The sequence below is a fragment of the Myxine glutinosa genome, chromosome 14 (genome assembly GCF_964187855.1).
Source record: "Myxine glutinosa chromosome 14, kmMyxGlut1.1, whole genome shotgun sequence".
NCBI classification, from domain to species: domain Eukaryota; kingdom Metazoa; phylum Chordata; class Myxini; order Myxiniformes; family Myxinidae; genus Myxine; species Myxine glutinosa.
In genome coordinates, this window is record NC_136274.1 from 78,370,073 (window position 1) to 78,390,341 (window position 20,269).

The window sequence follows — 20,269 nt, forward strand, 5'->3', positions numbered from 1 at the left end:
ACAACCTCAAGATTGCACTTTCAAACTTGTCTCCTCTAAAATCTGGTGGAGCCTTGCTAAGTCCATCTCCGCAGTATGTTCCCCCTCCAACTCCTCCCTCTCATCAAACAGCAACACAGCAGACTCCGCACATAATAAGGCCGAATGCCTCAATGCTGTGTTTGCTTCCAAAACTTGTCCCTCAACCCGTCGCTATCTGTACCCACCCAGTCACCCCAAACTGCTCCAGGACTCCCGTATTTTGCACCTGAGATGGTCGAGAAGTTTCTGGCAAACCTCGACTCCAAATTTGCAAATGTCCTAAAAGCCTGTTTACCAGCTGTTGCACATAATCTTTCTGATTTTTTTTCACCCTATGATTTGCACAAGGTTATCTTCCATCTGTGTAGAATCCAGCCAATATCACCGCTTTACATAAATAAGGGGTAAAAACCAACCACTCAACTACAGACCTATCAGCTTACTACCAATTAATCAGCAAGATCATGGAATCGAGAATCACTGTCGACATAAAATCCTTCCTTTTCTCAAACAGCCTCATCTCAGATCAATTCGGATTCAGACCAGGTCACTATATGCTTCTTCTGGTCTCCCAACAATGGATGGAAGCCTTCAATGTCAGTCATGAGATCAGCGCCATCTCTCTGGATATATCACTTGCTTTCAATACTGTTTCGTATCCTGGCCTTGCTCTACAAACTCTCTGCCTATGGCATCCAAGGCCAACTCCACACATGGCTTACTGTCTTCCTCTATTCTCATAACCAATGTGTGTCTCTCAAGCAAATCCTTTCATCTCCTCTCCTTGTTAAGGCTAGAGTGCCCCCAAGGCAGTGTTTGGGGCCCAGTCCTACGCCTAATCTTCATCAGTGATGTCTCTGACTTTTAAGAAAATCCTCTATCTATATGCTGAAGACTCCACCATCTGCCATGACATCCCTAATCCTTCACATTGGAAGGCAGCAGCCTCTTCCCTCTCTTCAGACCTGGATAAAATCACAAGCTGGTCAAACACTTGAATAGGTTTTTCAATCTTGACAAATCTCACACTTCACTCTCCATCTCTGAAAGGGCCATCTGACAAATCTTCCCATCTACTTTCTCAATAATCCTCTTGAAGACGATAAGTCACTCAAACTCTTGAGCCTCACTATCAGCCACATTCTTTCTCTGGCAAACCATATTTCAAAGCTGGCCTCCAAAGCCAGCTGCCGACTGGGCATTCTCCATCGTAGAAAGTTTTTCCTTGGCACACATGAACTCTTATCCACCTGCAAGGCCTTCATCCGCAGCTTGATGGAGGACTTCTTACCTTTCTGGGCTGGCACTCCTGCCTCACACCTTGCTCAGCTTGACGCCGTGGAAACAAAGCCCTTCAAGATCATTGGAATCTCCCATGTAGAAGCTGAGTCTATGGGCCAATCACTTTACCATTGCAGACAGATAGGTGGTCTCAGCTTTTTAACACCTCCTTTCTTGTCCTGCACCCTCTACCCTTTACCCTTTCCATGATGTGTACCCCTCTAGGTTTCTGCAGGGCACATGCGGTCCACCAATTCTGGCCACCCCTATCTGGTGAAATTAACTAAATTCAGGATCACTGGCTACCTCCACTCATTCGTTCCTCTTTTTCCCCACCTGTGGAACCAACTTCCACATTCCCTTCAATCTCATTCTTTCCTCGAGGTCTTCAAGATGGCTGTTCACCACCATCTCAGATCATCGCCCATCCAAACCAATGATCCTTTCTACCCCATTAGTCTCTTCACCTTCCCCACCCCGTCTCTTTATTTTTTACCTCCACCCCACTATTGGTGCTCCCCCTCTTTCTACTGTTGCTTTTTTTCTGTTGCGTCCTGATCCATACTGTGTTCTTGTTCTTCCACAATCTTCAACTTTGCATAAAAATAACAATAGATTTTTGAAAGACTTAGTTCATATGGACGATTGGATAATCCTCCTCACACCTCACTCCTCCAGGCGTAAAAGACTGCTGAGGCGGTTTCATTGGCTAGAGGGCACAATCCTGGAGGGGTCGACACTCCGACAGTATACTCGAATGGCTCACTTTTTCCAGCACACGGGTACTCATTTTGCTGACCTCAGAGGTATGACAGGCGAAGTCAACCCACCAAGAGTTATTTTGGCACAGCTGGGCCTTCAACCCAGGACCTGAAATTCTTGTGCTAGCCATCTAAACCGCTAAGCCACCATCAAGCTTATTCATTCATATATCTCAATGAAATGAAATTTTAAAATAATCTGTAAGCCTTCAGTCCCACTGACTGACTGGGGTTGACTCAGCCTGTCATCCTTCCGAGGTCGGCAAATTGAGTACCAGTTCACTGGTAATTCCCTGTGTGTCGCAAAAGGCAACCAACAGGGTTGGTGGCAGGAAGGGCATCCGGCCATAAAACATTGCTTCGAAAAGGGGACCACGGTGCCCGAAAAAGGCCAACCCCTGCTCTGCAGGGAAAAATGGCCTCTAAAGGTGGTTCCTTCATTCCCACTGAGCCATTATTCAATCCTTATATAAATGCATGCTCAAACCTCATTGGGTTCTTCTCATCCCCCGTGGACTGCCTGATGATCGATTCTTTAAAAACCTGTCGCCGGTAAATTTTTTCTTCCACTGTTCCACACGTAATGAGTCTGCAAGGAAAGAAAAAAACCATATCAGTATAAACAATAATGACAAAATGACAAAATGACAAAGTAAATAAATAAGAGCCCAATTATTTTATAAAGTGTAACTTGGATTATACAGTGCCTTTTATCACATATGAGTGACTTGTACAGTACAGGTAATGTTTGACGTTTCAGCCTGCCTTTGTAAAAACCAGTGTAGCACAATTTTCCCCTTTTTTGCAAGGGAGCCTGCCTCGTTTTTGCATCCCCATCCTGCACTGCTTCCTGAAGCTCTGGCAGAGACAGCTTAGTTACAACCTTTACCCCATCCAACCTGCGCATACACAGTCTGCCTCTGCCTCTTTTTCTCTCAACCATAGCCAGCATCGTTGACTTCTCCAGATTTTTGTTTTCTGCATGCACGATGTGGCCAAAATATGAGTTTCTGTTTTAGTATGACATGACAGTATGAAGACATGACAGCAGGATACCCTAAAAGGATGACAGTTTCTGTCTTCTGGAGAAACCAGTGGGAGGTAAAATTATGGCAGGGAACCTGCAGACCTTGATAGAATCAGGAGTTGGTCCAACACTTGGAATATGTCTTTCAACCCCGACAAATCCCACACAGTGACCGTGTCTCTCAAAAAGGACCGTCTGGCAAAACCTCAAATCTACTTTCCACTTGAAGTGGTTAAGTCATTCAAACTTTTGTGCCTCACCATCACAGCCTTGATATTTCTTGGGCAGACCATATAGCCAAGATTGCCTCCAAAGCCAGACCCCAAATGACCAAGTGTACATCCTTCATCTTGCAAGGTCTTTCCTTGGCCAATTAACTTTTGACAACCATCAAGGCCTTCAATCGCAGCTTGGCGTAATGCTCTCCTCTTTGGGCTGGTGGTGCCCATGCCTCACACCTTGCCCTTCTTGATGCCATGGAAAGCAAGGCTCTCAAAATAATTGGGTTCTCCCATGATGAAGCTGTGTCTAGGCCTGTTATTTTCGCATCGCAGACAGGTTGGTAGCCTCTCTTATTCTCCCGCTTCCTTTTTGGTCTTGTACCCTCTGCCCTCTTTCAACTCTAACTCCCAGGTTTCGGCAGGGAGCATACAGTCTGCCAGTATCCCTCTTTTTGTTAAACTCCCAAAATCCAGGGTCACTATTTGAAACCTAGTAACCCTTAAATATTTTAGAGAGCAATTATATTTGTGATCATCATGACATCCACAATGAAAAGGAAAAAAAAAAATCGATGTGGCTAGTGTGTCAATATGCTAAATGGGTGGTTAAAGTTTATTGACCCAACAAACCAGCGCATAAATTAAATCAAACAAAATAATTATTAGATGGTACACAGGGCAACTTCCATTTTACCCCTTGTACGGGCAGATTACTGACAAAACAATTTCATTCAATTCAGAAATGTCAAATGGATTAATAACAAAAGAAAAACGTATTTGATGGTAGACATGGTAAACACAAATCCACATGTTGGAAATTTTTTTTTTTGCACCGCAAGCCTGCATGTGTACACCCTCACCTGTAGATAACGACGTTCTGAGCTTGTCCAATGCGGTAAGCTCTATCAATGGCCTGTGCGTCAATTGCTGGGTTCCAACTGGGATCGAAAATGACCACGCGGTTTGCTGCAGTAAGCGTCAGGCCAACACCTCCCACCTGAAAAGTCATAGTCACCGCATTCATTTTTGGCCAATTTGTTCCTGTGCAAATACCTACATGTGATCAAATCAAGCAAGCGGTTAACTTGCACATTGCAAATGTAATGAACCAGCTTGCTCAGGACGTCAGCAAAATTCATATCCACAGACATAAAAGTGGTAAAGTGATCCAAACAAGCGTTTATTCAACTTTGGCTAAAAATCTCCAAAGGACATCAATAGCAAGCATGGATGCAGCTTCCAGATCATTTGAGATGAGGTTCCATCCCAAATGCGAAAAAAATACATTACGAGAGGCTGAAGTGTACCGTGAATACTGTTTAATGGTCCGATTACAGGAAATTATCTGACTTGCAATACTTAAGGGCTGGGAGGTTAGCTTAGAGATGTTTAGCCTGAAGTTTAATCTCGGCCCAGCTATAAACTGTCATCTTATCATTTCACACGCAGAGCTAGGTATCGATGTGTGCACCGTCCACATAAAGGACATCAAACCAGAAGGCCCATCTGCCAGTAATGGTCGTCAGTGGACATTAATCCCCACCCCAAGAAACATCCATTATTTCAAAGTCAAACCTGTATGGTGAGAAGAAATACTTCATATCTGCTGTCATTTTGAAAAGCATGAATTAGTTTGTCCCTTTCTCCAAGTTTCCTTATCGTGCCATCAACACGGATGACCTTGAAATGCTGGAGCAAAACAGACATTTGAAACAAAAATAAAGGAAAGCACAAATACAATTATCGCTGGTCACTTTATCAACATAGCAACAACTAAAGTGGAAACGGAAAAGCGCATGAGTCTCATGACAGCATCACATTTTTATCTGCAGTAAAACCCATAATATGCTAATCAGATTTGCATTTTGCAATGTTACAGATCTTGATTATGCAGCTAATTTTGGCAGTTTCATACTTTATATATATATATATATATATTTTTTTTTTTTTTAGTTTGCCATAACAGACTGCTTGACAAACCCTCAAATCCACCTGTTTTTAGCATAGTTGCATTCCTTGGAACATCTGGGCCTAATCATATATCAAGACCTGTTTTAGGTAAACTGCACTTCAAAAATGGCCTTCAGGGCTGGACCTCATCTTGGTATCCTCCACAGGGCCAAGTCTTTTCTTGACCATGCTCAGCTCTTCAAGTATATAAAGTATTCATATACAGTGCCATTGTGCAAGGTTCTCCCTCTGGGAATTGGTGCTTTGAGGCAGTAGATACAAAAGCATTGAGGGTAATTGGCATATATTGACAGGTGTGGGATTCCCTTCTCACACATAACAGGCAAGTTGGTGGCCTCAAAGTCCTCCACCTTCTCATATCTGGTCTCTCCCCATCTTCATTCTCAGTGCATTTTGCAATCCAATTATGTGCTCCTCTAGCAATACATGCATCGTCATCATTCCCAAATTTAAGCTCATTGTTCACATGATCCTTTAATCCCATATGCTCTCTTCTGTACCTCAGTCTCCATTATTACCCTGCGCTCATGAAGCGAAAATCTGGGTTGGGCATTCGGTTGCGTACGTGCATACATGTCTGCATTTTTTAAAAATTCATTTTCTCGGCAACCGTTGCTCCGATTGACACCAAATTTTACCATAGGAGTGGAGCGCCTCCGCTTGTAGAATTTGTTTATATGACGCCATAGGCATATAATTATAATTATGACGCCATAGGTCATGTAGTACAGACGCCATCTTGGAAAAACTTTACATCTCCATATCTCCCAAACCGCTTAATGGAAAAAGTTGAAACAAGGCTCATTGTCAAGTACTCCCCATGGGGAATAAGATATGTCGATAATGATGTCATTGGTGTCTTCATTAGGACGTCATAATTCGACAAGTACAAATGTAATGACTGCTGAGGTCATTACCCCAGGTTTTGGTTTCTGCAAACCAAAAATTGATCTGATCAGTATGAAAAAGGTTTTCCTCTGCAACTAAGTCTGATTGACATTAAATTTGTACCAGAGGAGTGCCTCCTCTTGTAGAATATTTTAATGATAATTATGTCATCAAAGGTCACGTGGTACAGGCGCCATCTTGGAAAAATCGAAAACGTTGCACCTCCATATCTCTGAAACCACTCCATGGAAAGAATTGAAACATGGCTCATTGGAAAGAACTCCCCATGGGGAATAAGATATGTTGATGCTGATGTCATCGATACCTTAATTATGACATCATAATTCCACAAGTACAACACCTGATTCAATCAGTATGAAGAAATCCTCAGAACAACAATACAACACCTCAGAATCAGCGTCATCGCGGGAGATTCCAATGATTCTGAATGCTTTGGTTTCAACCGCGTGAAGCCGAGCTAAGTGTGAGGCAGGAGCACCAGCCCAGAGGGGAGAGCAGTATTCCATTGAGCTGTGGATGAAAGCTTTGTATGTGGTGAGGAGCTCAGAAATGCCCAGAAAGGACTTTGAACAACGGAGGATGCCCATTCGGCGACTGGCTTTGGATGCTAACTTTGAAATGTGGTTTGCCCAAGAAAGATAATGACTGATAGAGAGACCGAGGAGTTTGAGTGACTGAACTTCCTCAAGGGGATTATCAGATGGTTCGTTCAGAGAGAGATAGTGAGTGTGAGATTTTTCAGGATTTGAAAGACATATTCCAAGTGTTTCACCAGCTTGTGATTTTGTGAAGGTCTGAAGAGAGGGAAGAGGCTGCTGCCTGCTATGTGAAGGATGGGGGTATGTCACACTAGAGTAGAGTCGTCAGCAAATAGATTTTCCAGAGTCTTTTCCAGAGTCAGAGGAATCATTGATGAGGAGATGGGTGGTGCTTTTCGCACGGGAGAAGCACTTAGGTTCTCACCAGGTTTGCAAAATAGGCGAGTAGGAGGGTTGAATATGAGTAGGAGGAGAAGTAAAAGAGGGAGTTCGTGATGAAGAACACGTGGTAAAGAAATCACGTGATGAAGAAGTACATGTGATGAAGAAGAAGAACACATGCTCAAGAACCTGATGAAGAAATCTCAGTCACGCATACACGAGGGTACACATGACAGATAAATAAGGAAAATGAAGCATTTAAACATGTTTTAAAAAACTTTTGAAGGAAGAAATGTTTCCTTCAAAGAAAATTAAGTTTGGAGTTATTGAGAAAAGAGAGAGAGAGATTAAGAATGAAGTACAGGAAGTGCAAGGAGAAGGCAGAATGAGATTGTGCGCTGGAGTGAAAAATATATTGGGTTTTTTTTTTTTTTGGGCGGTTCAAGAAAAACAACCTCAACATCGACATCTGGCGATTTGCTGGCCTGCTATCTGAGGAGTCGGCCTGAGTGAGCTACATGAAACCAAATTTGGCAATATAGCACAACAAAGTAGGATTTGACAGAAAAATGGACGAAAACACAAATAGCAACACAGGGCCAAAACTAGAAGGACACTCAGTAGAGTGCATACCTCCACCAGGCTGAACAGTTTATGTTTTGTATCCCACTGATAGGCCGGATCTGGATTTAGACCTGAACCAAAATCGAATCTGCTTGTTCTTGTCGCCTAAAAACGTATTCACCGATACTAGTTTTGTCATAACCCGTCCACAACGTTTTGAAATATCATGTTACATATCGCTTTTTGCCCCATCTCTCAATGGTGGAGATTCACTTGTAAATTAAATAATTTTCGTATCTGGATCTGGATTCAGATCTTCACCAAAATCGAATCGATTCATTCTTCTCACACACCCAACCTGTCTACCAGGTTTTGTCCTAATCCGTCCATAACTTTTTGAGATATCAAGCTATATACATTAGTTTTAGGCCCATCACTCAAAGGTGAAGAATCACTTAAAAATTCGAGTAGACAGATCCGGATTTGAATCTTCACGAAAATCTAACCATTTCATCCTTGTGACATACTCAACCTCTCCATCTGTTTTCGTCTAAATTCATCAACAACTTTTTGAGATATCCTGTTTTTGAGATAGACAGACAGATAGACAGACAGGGGTAAAAACATAACCTTCAGTGGTGGAGGTAAATATAACAGAAAACACGACAGATTAGGTTCGGAAAAGTTAGCTACGATTTAGAAAGAAGGAAGAGTTGCATATTCGACCTACACGTGGAGCAACCCCCAAACTGGAAGTTGAATCTATCCAAATATGTTTTGCAGTCTTTTAAAACTGTGGCCCAACACCATCTCATTCTGTTTCCTATCCACACTCATAACCTGTCATAGTCTCACCAAATATTAAATCTACCTTCACCCCCTTCACCTTCACCCATTTTTGGGTATAAACACACAAACACACAAACACACACACACACTCTTTGTCTGCTTGTCCTCATCCTTCATCTCCGGTCTGCCAGTGTGACCCTTGTACATTTCCCAATATCCTGTTAATAATATGTCCTATTTGTGTTAATATATCCTATTGTTAAGATAATGACCTTTGCCTTGCCAATGCATAGCAGCTTCTCAGATCCTGTCATATTGGAAGCAAGTAAGACAGTAACACGGTTCTTGTGCTTCTTCCATTCGGAGCTGGAGCTGTTCGTGAAAGTTAAAGTATAATCAGGAAGTGCTGTAATAGAGTCAAAACTGTCATAGAAACCCATCTAGTCTGCATTATAAACATCCTTCCTCCCTGAAATCCTTCGGGAGACCAGGAAGCACCGTCTTGACCCAATTGCCTCCTGGTGCTTTCTCCATACAAATCCTTCTGCTGATTGGAGCATTAAGCAGTTGAGCCTGCGAAAACCATCTCAGGAGAGCTTGTTCCACGTCATAATTATTGCTATCCCATCAAATCCTCGTCCAATTCAAATTATTATTCTGAACTTCAAAACTAAGTAAAGTCATTTCATGTTCAATTATTATCTTGGAAGAGCCTACACAATGTTGGCTGTGAAATCGACAATTTGCACGGCTTCACATTGGCTGCACGATGGCATACCATCGTAGTGCTTCAAAAGTCACATTTTTCAGCCATATTTAAGTTCTTGAGTTGAGGCATTTCGGCAACAGGGCGAAAGGTTTTATTTAAAAAAAAAAAACTAGTTTGACAGGAATCAGGGCACCAGGCTTTGCACCACATGAGGCCGTTAACCAATCATAGCACAACATCGGCATCTGAACGGCACCTCTAATTTCATTGGTCAATGATCGACAGCCTGCGAATGAGGCTTTAATCCTCAGGTAATCGTCGACTTTAGGGAAAAACCCGAATAAGTAATTGAAAATTTTCTGGAATCTGATTCCAAAAAACGAAAATCGTGATTCCAATAAAAATTATTTTTACATGTTATAATATGCAAATGGTTTAATTTTTCTCATATTGATTTGAAGAAGCAGCTGGTTATATTAACCAGCGATTCTATAAAGCGAATTCCACTGCACTGTACTTGAAATCACAGTCGAGTTGCATGCCACTGGAAATGTTTGAATTTTTAAAAGTTTACTTCTAAAGCCTTCAATCGATGGCTTTGGAATTTCACATTTACACCCAGGGCTTTTACCAATTTAATATTGTCATGATCAGTGGATACAAGCTTCGCTGATACCACCCTCTGCTGTAGCATCCCTTAACCGGACAGACAGGCAGTAGCAGCTTCCACCTCTGTAGAACCTGATAGAATTGGAAGCTGGTCTAATACCTGTAATGTCTTTTGGTTTCAACATGTGGAAATTTCATACTCTCACTCTGAAAGAACCACCTAGGGAACCCTCACATTCATTTCCTTCACAAACCTCTCAAAAAGTTAAGTCCCTCAAACGTTGGGGCCTCTCCATCAGCCACAATCTCTCTTGGGCAAACCGTATAACAGAGACAGCCTCAAAAGCAAACTCGTGATGAAGACATCCTCCGTTGTGCAAAGTCTTTCTTTGGCCAATTTGACAACCTAAATTTTTTTTTCGTCAAACAACCTAATTTCTAAACGCCTTCTTCAACAGCTCAATAGAGTAGCACTTTTCCTTTTTAGCTGGTGCTCCAGCCTCACACATTATGATACACTGGAGACAAAGGCATTCAAAAACATTTGTGATGAATTTGGAAGATTGAAATCTCCCGCAACGAAGCAAAGTCTTTGGGTCCGTTGGTCCCACACCGCAGACAAGATGGTGGCCTGTGTTCTACCAGCTCCTCTCAGGATTTGCACTGTATGCCCTGTTCCCCCTAATTTTCTCCAAGGCACATGTATTCAGCCAATAACCCACTTCCAGTTAAACCCTAAAATTCCACGATCAATGGTTACCTCCACTCACTTGTTCCTCTTCTGTCCCACATGTTGAATCAACTTCCTCAGCAGCCTGTTCAATCTCACTATTCGCACCAGTAATTCAAAACGGCTGTTCACTTCCTCAAGTGAGACTCATTATCTTGTCCATCCTAATTAACCCTACCTAAGCAGACACATTCCTTTCAAGGTTATTATTTTCTCCACTCCTACATTGCTGTTAAATTGTTCCATTGTTCAGATTTTCCTTTCTGGTATTTCAGGACCTTACTTCTTACGTTTGAACTTGTACCCCAGTTGTTTCACCCATGTTTCACCCATGTTCCCTCTCCTTCACCTTCCATCAATCTCATTATTCATCTCGCCCATTCTTATTCCATGTGTCCCTCTACCCTAAAGTTAGAGAGTGTCCTCACTTTCCACTGTTATAGCACTTTAACAAGCCGAGACTTTGTATACAAAAGAAAGCCAAGAGCAGGAACATTATAAAGCACCATTATAAAGCACCACCATCTCTTATCTTCCCCATCCAAAACCTTGATCTTTTCTACCCCCGCTAATTTCACCCCAATTCCACTTTTTTGAAATACCAACTTCTGTCCTGGAAGTCCTTGGTGTCCTTGGTGTCCTTGTGTTTTATACTTCTCCCACCACCCCCCCTTCCCACGCCTCCTCCCCCCAGGCCCTCTCCCTCCCGCACGTCTCCCTGCTCTCGAATGTTGTGTTTGTGTGCTTCCCCTTCTCTCCCCATCTTGTCTTCCGCTCCCTCTTTTTATATATTTTGTTTGTCTGGTTGATTTGTTTGTGAAGTAAATGTTAGCTCTTTCACGAGCCTCGATTCAGTATACAAAAAAAAAAAAAGCAAACATATCAGATGAACCTCGATGATAAGCAAATAGTACAGTGCTTCACCGCGTTTTTGAGAATGCGTTGTATGATATCCAGCATCTTGCACGACTGTGAGAAGATGAGCGTTTTGTGTCCCTCGTGTCGCAGTTGCTTCAAAAGTCCAAAAAGGAATACAAGCTTTCCAGACTCCTGCAGAGGAATGGTGGGGGAGGCAGAATGAATGTTGCCAATGTTCTTTGGTTTTTTTTTGGGGGGGGGGGGGGGGGGTTGTATACAGAATCTAGGCTCGTGTAAGAGCTAATACATTGAACATAACACATTGAACAAAACATGCAGACACATAAAACATACAAAGAAGGGAGCAGGAGACAAGAGGGGGAGGGAGAGGGAAGCACACAAGTACAACAACAGAAGAGAACAAGGACGTCGGTAGATCTGTGGAAGGGGGAGGGCTGGGGCTGGGAAGGAGGGGTACACGGTATAAAGCAAATGAACAAGTGAAACTCTCACCCACCCCCAGCAAGTTCTTGCATTAAAATAAAGTATTAACTAGATCGGCACTCTTTGACCTTTATGCTTCCACACACATTATTACATCATTATACATACTTATGCCGAGTTTGATATAAATCCCTTCAGTTGTTATCAAGCATCACATTTTTACCTGACATCACCACTGACCTTTGACGCCAAAATCTAAGCAGTTCTTCTTTACATCATAATATGATGAAGCATCATACTATTAAATCTAATCAGTGCATCTTTGCATCATATACTTATACAAAGTTTGGTCAAAATCCTACCACTGGTTCACAAGTTAGTGCGGTAACAGAATTGTTACCCAACAAGACCTGTGAACCTTTAACCTGTTGACCCCATAATCGAATCTGTTCATCTTTGCATCATTATACATACTTGTACCAAGTTTGACTTGGTTACCGTCAACCGTCGGTGGCATAAAAAAGCAGTCCAATGTATTTCAAACTTTGATATAACTGGACAGGTCAAGCACTGTTTTAATATTACATGCTCAAAGGTTGCAACACAATGCAAAAGACTGTTATGGATGTGGCTTAGGGGATAAATGGGCTAAGTTTAGAATAGTTATTTCTTAGTAAGCATAAGAATTTTTAATTTCAACAATATTCTGGACGAAATGCTGCATTATTTGAAAGAAGTGCAAGGGCACCAATATTTTTAGCCACCACTGTAAAATGTTTTTATGAAAATTGTGACGTCATAAGTCACGTGGTTTTGCAGCTATCTTGGATTTAACCTAAAATCTTCAAAAAACATCTCCCAGATCATCAAAGTGATCGACTCAAAACTTTATGTGCATCATCAACTAGACATGGCAATTTAAAAAGTTTATCACAAAAACGTCAATGGTCAGATGGTGTGGCAGCCATATTAGATTAAAGGAAAATATCAAATAATTATATCTCAGAAAGCACTTACCCTATCGATGTGAAACTTTACAAATGTCATCTAACACCATTCCTGCATGCAGTTTGAGAATTATGACTCGTGATTATGATTATGAGATTACATGAGTCATCATAATCATAATTTGAGAATTACATCGTAGGTCACGTGGTTTGTGGCATCCATAAATGAATGAATGAATGATCGTTTTAAGGCCATTTTCCCTGCTGTGCGGGGGTTAGCCTTGCGGGCCCCATGACAATCATGGTTCCCTGTTTGAGGCAATGTTTTTATGGCCGGATGCCCTTCCTGACGCCAACCCTTGGTCACGCTCTTACGATGCGCAGAGATACGGTGTACCTATTCTAAATCGGGGTACACACCAGGATCATTCATCCCAGCAAGCTGGTACTCAATTTGCCGACCTCGGAAGGATGACAGGCTGAGTCAACCCCCCTGGTGTTAATTCAGCGATCGATCGGGATTCGAACCCAGGATCCTCGGATCCCAAGCCGGCACCCGAACCGCTAAGCCAACACCAGGCTTGGAAAGAAAACCGAACCTTATCTGATCAACAGGAAACGTCACAAACATGATCTCCTATCTATACATATGCAGAGTGTACATTTTTGATGTCATAAGTCATGTGGTTTGGCAGTCTTATTACCCTGAAAGCTGATTTTTTTTTTTTAAACCCTTCTCGAAACCACTTCACCGATCGATGTGAAACCTGTCATGTTTGGGAAAAATGGGATATTTGAGAACAGCTGAAGGGATATAAATCAAACTTTTATATTTTTAGGACAGTCAATGAGGACATCTACCCGTTGTCACAGGCAGAGACTATGCGCAGGCATATTGGGGTCGCATTGCTCTAGTTTTCTTTACTTTTCAACAAACACTTAACTTGTAATAATGATGCAATTGTGTATTTTAAAAAATCTAAATAAATGAAAAAGTGTTTGAATTGATTAACGAAACACAGGCACTACAAAACTACCTGTAATAAAGATTCATCAGAGACGTGAGATATGTCAAAAGCTGATCCCTGAATCTTGTCATCAACAACACTGTTGGGGAAAGAAGGGAAGGGGAAGGAAAGGAGATTAAAAGTCAATAAGGTTAACTGCAAAATATTAAATCAAACATCTATTCAACAACTTGGCATCATCAATTTTTCCCAAGCAAAGAAAAGAGTTTCACCAACAATAGCAAAAATTCATTCCAAAACACCAACCCCCAAAACACTTGCCCTGTGTGCAGATCATCATCGAGGCCCAAGCTATTGCAGGCACGTGCCGACAGCAGTCTTGGATGATCACAAAGCTTCTTCAAGACATTCAGCTCGGATAGTGGTGAACGTCTGGTCGCCAACAACTGCCAGGGAGCATCCAGGGTAAGCATCATGACGACAAAGGCAATGCGCAGTTGGAGCCCAAACAGGCAGTGAACACAAGCAAAAATAACAACAGGGAGAATTGCTTTGCAATAACATGCCTCCTACCTGTCCCAACGAATGTTCTTGTTCCAAGCAAAAAGGCGTAACTCCGTCAAAAATTGGTTAAACATCCCAAAACTCAAACTTGTTCTGTAACTTATAACAAAGGCATGAACTAAGTTTCAGTGGGATATTGCTGTGTTCAGGGCGATTAGCACCGCCTCTGAATGGTTGGACCAAACACGCTTTAACTCCCTTAGACTTAGTTTAATTTATGGCGGTTATGCTCACGCGGAACTGAGGAGAAAAACAAGGCTCCTTTATCTTTTTTCAAACCAAATAGGTTTATTCCTGAACAAATAACCAGGCACGACTGACCCGACGGGAGAATTGGACGACGGGAATGGGGGGGGGGGGGGGCAGGAGGCGGGAATGAGGAATTCAAGGAACAACAAATAACTATGCACAATGAGGTAAACAATGAAGTAAAATAAATCTAAAGGAATCTAAGGTGCCTCACCACACCAGACACTCAGATAGGGAAAGGGACAAAACCAGAGACTCAGCTGTGGTGGTAGCAAGGGAGGAGGATGGGGGCACTGAGCAGCCATGAACAGGCGGTAGGAGGTGACGAGGAGACGACTTGGGACACTCCAATCTCCTCAGACCTCTCTCAGTTTTTTCCAGAACGAGCAAGCTCTCTTCAGAGATGGCACAACCCCCTCCCACAAGTCACAGGCTTCTCCTCCTTCTCCTTCTCCTCATAACTCGTGCAATCCTCGGGCACCTTTTTCAGCTCCTCCCTAATCTCCCTTGACAACCCTCCACCCCTCGAGGCGTTGGGCTCCACCCCCCCCTTTCTTTCAGTAGATTATCATAGATCCAACCCTCTCTCTTCACTGTCTCCTGATGGCCCCGGTAGATGGTCACAAGGAGGGTTTACACAGGTTTTCTTCACTTAATCCCTCACTATATATTACAAAGCACCACCCCCTGTATGGTGCACATTCAAACAAAAATCCTTAAGCTGACCTGACCCTATTTATTATTGAGATTGGCTACCTACTTGCACATGGACCATGCTACTCTATACAGTTCCATCTGTTCTGAGGTAATCTCGAAGTCCTCAAACCCCCCCCCCCCCCCAAACATCCCTCACTTTTTAATGCCGTGAACAAACTTTGGTACAACATGGGTGATGAAGGTTGTGGTCAAGTTTCATCGAGATGGTGCGTGTAGTTTCAGAGGAAAAAGCAAATTCCTATTTTGGGGGCTCTGACCTTTGACCTCTTGACCCCAAAATCAAATCAGTTCATCTTTACATCATAATACATACTTGTTCAAACTTTGGTAAAAATCCCATCATTGGCTCACAAGTTATCAGGGTAACAGGATTTTCACCTAACATGACCTTTGACCTTGTGACCCCAAAATCATTACATTATACATACTTGCACCAAGTTTGACTAAAATCTCTACAGCCGTTGTAAAGTTATCACAGTAATGAAAACCTATCAGACTGACGGATGGACGCACAGCCAACCCGAAAACATGCCTCCAGCGACTTTGTTGGCGGGGGCATAAAAATTATAGTGTCCACATCCACACCAAAATCAAATCGTCCTCGTCACACAGCAACCTGTCCACCAAGTTTAGACCGAGATATCATGCTATTTATCGTTTTTGTCCTTATCTCTCAATGGTGAAGAATCACTTAAAAAATTCTAGCGCAGTTTCCAGAGCCACATTTTCCCCAAAATATAATCAATTCGTCCTTGTCACACACCCAAATTATTATTATTATTATTATTTAATGGTTACCATTATCCCACCTCTCTTGTGGGGTCGGCCAAGGGGGAAGCTTGGCCCGAGTCTTCACGAACCGGCTTGTCAGGCCTGACATTCAACAAGTTGGGGCAGGAATTTCGTATTTGCCCATGGTGCCAGCAATAGCTAGCCTACTCTTTGTGAAAGACCCCACAGGATCCTTAACGTCCAACAACCAATGGTCCACCTGGCTGTCCATCCACTATACTCCTCCAATGGCCTTTTTGCACTTTCCAAGATTCCTGATCCCCTTCACTCCATACCTCTCCACTCCTCAGACCCAAACTCTGATAATTCAGTGATGAATCAGAAGCCCTGAGGATTGCCCCGTCTTTCACACTTCTTCAGTCCAACCAGTGCCTGAAAGACTTGGCCTCTGTTTCTCGATTGACGATCAAGCGCGTTAGTCTCAACACATACAAATAGTTCAGACGTTCTCGGTTGTTGGTTCAAATTACACATCCAATGTTCACAGCATGAGTCCACTCATTACAGACACGATATTTCACGATTGAAACAGCACAACACCACTTCCATATCAATTAAACTCCCCCTTTCCTCCCCTCCCCCACCTCACAACACGTTGTAAACACAACTTCGAGCAATGAATACATTTAATATGACACAAAGAGGAGTATTGCTATTCCCCGTATTGCTACCAAAATGACAAACATTATACAGACTCATTTGCACTTTTATATAACTTGGTCAAAAGGAAAGCCAAAGATGAGATTTCACATTCATCTTACCTCTTTGATCTGGTCCAGCTCGACAAAGGATGTGTATATCTGTTTCTGTATATCACTCAGATAAACCCAGATGATCAGATCGTTCTTTCGCATCAGTGAAGGCATCAAAACCTGTGACCTTAAAAATGAAGAGGATTTTTTTTAAATACTGATTTCAATATCTCTGTCACTTGCATTAGTGCAAGTGTTTTTTGTTTTTGTCATGTTCAAAAACAAAAATAACATTCAAGTGAGAATCCAGGTAGATTCAAAGTGGAGATCATCTTTTTTGCAGCTGTTAAGAAAACTCAAGTCTTTAAACTTCTGTCTTAAAAAGCTGTCACTCAAGTGATCCACCTGTGCATAACCTCGAGTCTAGGTAGACGCTTCAGAAAAGCTGAAAGTCTCATGGCCTGTCAGCAATATACACTACCGGTCAATAGATTTAGAACACCTCAATTTTTCCAGTTTTTATTTAAATTTACGCACATTAATGTCCAGTGAATAACCTGAAATGGTACAAAGGTAAGCAGTGAACTGCTCGAGGTTTTAAAAAAAGTTTAGGTTAGCAAAAACGGGAAAATAATGTAAATTGCACAGTTATATTGTAAAAAAAGGCCTTCTTCAGGGAACAAGTAATGGGTGAACAACTTACAGCTGTTCTGCAGCAATGTAAGTAAATTAAGCCTTGAAAGTTGATGCAAACATTTCCTACAGGTGTCCCAACCTCTGCTGATCACTTGATTACAAACCCCCTGTCTGTATAAAAGCAGTTTTGGAACAGACTGTTATTACACCCTCTGAAGCATTATTTGGACAATATTGCACTGCAGGAAGTAGTATATTGGAAACTGGAGGAAACTGACAGGAAGAGGTCTGGCAGACCCAAAGCCACAACAGAATCAGAAGACAAGTTTCTGAGAGTCAACAGGTTGTGTGATAGGCGGCTCACAGGACAACAGCTTTAAGCACAGCTTAACAATGGTCGAAGTAAGCAAGTCTCAATTTCAACTGTGAAGAGAAGACTTCGAGCTGCAGGTTTGACAGGTCGAGTGGCAGTAAGAAAGCCATTGCTAAGATGGCAAAATAAGAAAAAGAGGCTTGCCTGGGCCATGAAGCACCGCCAGTGGACGACTGAAGACTGAAAGAAGGTCTTATGGACCGATGAATCAAAATTTAAAATCTTTGGTTCAAAACGCAGGGTTTTTGTACGCCGTCAAGTAGGCGAAAGGATGGTTCCTCAGTGTTTGACACAAACTGTCAAAATGGAGGAGGAAGCGTGATGGTCTGGGGCTCTTTTGCTGGATCCAGAGTCGGTGACTTGCACAGAGTGACTGGCACCCTGAACCAAAAGGGCTAACACAGCATTTTGCAGCGCCATGCAATACCCTCTGGTATACGCCTAGTTTGTCAGGGGGTTCATCCTACAGCAAGATAATGACCCTAAACACACCTGCAGGCTGTGTCAAAACTACCTTCGAGGAAAAGAACAAGACGGTAGGCTTCAAACCATGGAATGGCCAGCAGTCTCCAGACTTAAACCCCATCGAGCTGGTTTTGGGATGAACTGGACAGAAGGGTGAAAGCAAAACAACCTACAAGTGCAACACATTTGTGGTAACTGCTGCAACAGTGTTGGAAAGAACTTCCCGACCAATATTTGATTTCCATTGTAGAAAGAATGCCACGAGTGTGTTCGGTGGTTACATCTGCAAAAGGTGGCTACTTTGCTGAGTCAAAATTTTAAATTAAATTTTGTTAAACAAAATGATTCTATGATTTCTTTTTTATCTCCAATTGTTTATTTGTTCTATGCTTAATTTCAGAGTACATTGAGATATTAAACTACGTAAATTTCAATAAAAACTGGAAAAATTGAGGTGTTCTGAAACTTTTTACCGGTAGTGCAGTGCAGTACTGATGATAATACCACCATCTGTTATAGCAAACAGAAGTTTAGACCTAGTGATGCATATTAGGCTGTGAAATAAAAAATAGTATACATGAGACCATAGATAACTTTATTACCTCTGGTGACAAAGAGCCGCGCCATCTGCTTGAGAAGACCCCTCGTGCCCGTTTTCTTCTGGCTCACCAACCTTCAGCACCTGCGTGGCTTTCAACTGAACCTCTGCCTTGGTCCGGCGTAAGAAGTAAGGCTTCATCAGTGCTTGCAGATTTTCCGACATGTGCATTCCAAGGGCCTTCTCACCAACTGTCGCATCCTTCTGACGAGCCTGTTTGAAAATCATGCCGAATCCCGTATTTGCAGCATGTTGAAGGTAATATTTTTACACCAATTATTTCATTTAAAAGTTGGTCATGTTCACTGAAAAACAAAATCTTTCCTCAAATGAGAAGCATAGGTTTGAGATAGATCATTTGTTTACAAAAAATTGCCAACTAACTCGATCTCAAAGTTTCAAGGTCCATAACCTTAACTATATTTTCCTTCCATATGCAGCACAAGGCTGCGGGGTAGCATATTTGGCTACGGGCACGGCTGTGCCGCTGATGCAATGCCCTCTGTAGGTTATGCCAGGAATTTGAAATTTGGCCAAAGTGTCAGTGATAGCTCGCCTACTCTTCGGGACGGACATCGTGGGATCATTAACGTCCACCAGCTAATGCCGGCAGGGGGCACCCAGTATAACATCCATCCGAGGGACGACACTTTGATGAATCACCTACCTGCGAAAAACCGGGATGACAGTTTATAGCTGGGCTGACATTCAAACCCAGGCTAGACAGGTTGGAGGCGAGTATGTGTGCCTCGAGACCACATTCTCAGCCAAACTAAGAAATACGAACTTTTATTGCTGAAGTACAATTTCACCAACAATATCCAATTACAATTAACGAGAGCAAGGGAGAGGGGGGGGGGCAGCATTATGTTGTGTTATACTGGTCATCATCATCATTTTGTATGCGGCCTGTGGCTCCTGGTTGCATCATTTTCTGGGGGTGCAGCTGTGCCGCTGATGCAGTTCCCCGTTTCCAGTAAGCAGGTACTCATTTTGTCGACCTCAGAAGGATGATAAGCTGAGTCAACCCACCTGGTGTTATTTAACGGCATGGCACGGTCTCAAACTCAAGATCCTAAGATCTTTAAAAGCAGCCACCTTAACCGTTAAGCCAACACCAAGCTTGTTATACTGTAATATGATATAAATATATTGTTACAGATCTCGGTTTCGGCACTCCCCTTACCGAGGGGGGTTTAATCCCCTCGTCTTTTAAGCTGGCCGTCCGAGTCCTGGAACTACCTTGCCACTTCCGGTCAGCGCTGAATAGGGTAGTAGGCCAATTATTCCTATGACCTAAGTACCAGCGCCTTCCGGTAAGCGAGGAAATGAGCCCCGCCCGAGCCGCGACTGTAATGGACACGCCGAGCGAAGCGAGCCACGACTCAGGCCGTTAACAAAAGACTAACCCGATTATAAAGCGTTTGGCCAAAATCGTGCCACAGGTACTCAAT

At 42.6% G+C, this 20,269-nt stretch overlaps 1 protein-coding gene across 5 annotated transcripts in view; it reads right to left on the bottom strand.

The window, feature by feature from the left end:
* Nucleotides 1-20,269, bottom strand: part of LOC137439948 (DNA excision repair protein ERCC-6-like) — a 173,315-nt gene that overhangs the window by 89,217 nt on the left and 63,829 nt on the right. For all 5 annotated transcript variants that reach the window (XM_068136234.2, XM_078768339.1, XM_068136232.2 and 2 more), the window contains exons 8-15: nucleotides 18,820-19,028; nucleotides 16,813-16,930; nucleotides 14,051-14,175; nucleotides 13,799-13,868; nucleotides 11,437-11,562; nucleotides 4,887-5,000; nucleotides 4,172-4,308; nucleotides 2,551-2,652 (exon numbers count right to left, since the gene is read on the bottom strand). In XM_068136234.2, coding sequence (XP_067992335.2) covers nucleotides 2,551-2,652; nucleotides 4,172-4,308; nucleotides 4,887-5,000; nucleotides 11,437-11,562; nucleotides 13,799-13,868; nucleotides 14,051-14,175; nucleotides 16,813-16,930; nucleotides 18,820-19,028 — 1,001 coding nt within the window. The remainder of the gene's footprint in view (nucleotides 1-2,550; nucleotides 2,653-4,171; nucleotides 4,309-4,886; nucleotides 5,001-11,436; nucleotides 11,563-13,798; nucleotides 13,869-14,050; nucleotides 14,176-16,812; nucleotides 16,931-18,819; nucleotides 19,029-20,269) is intronic.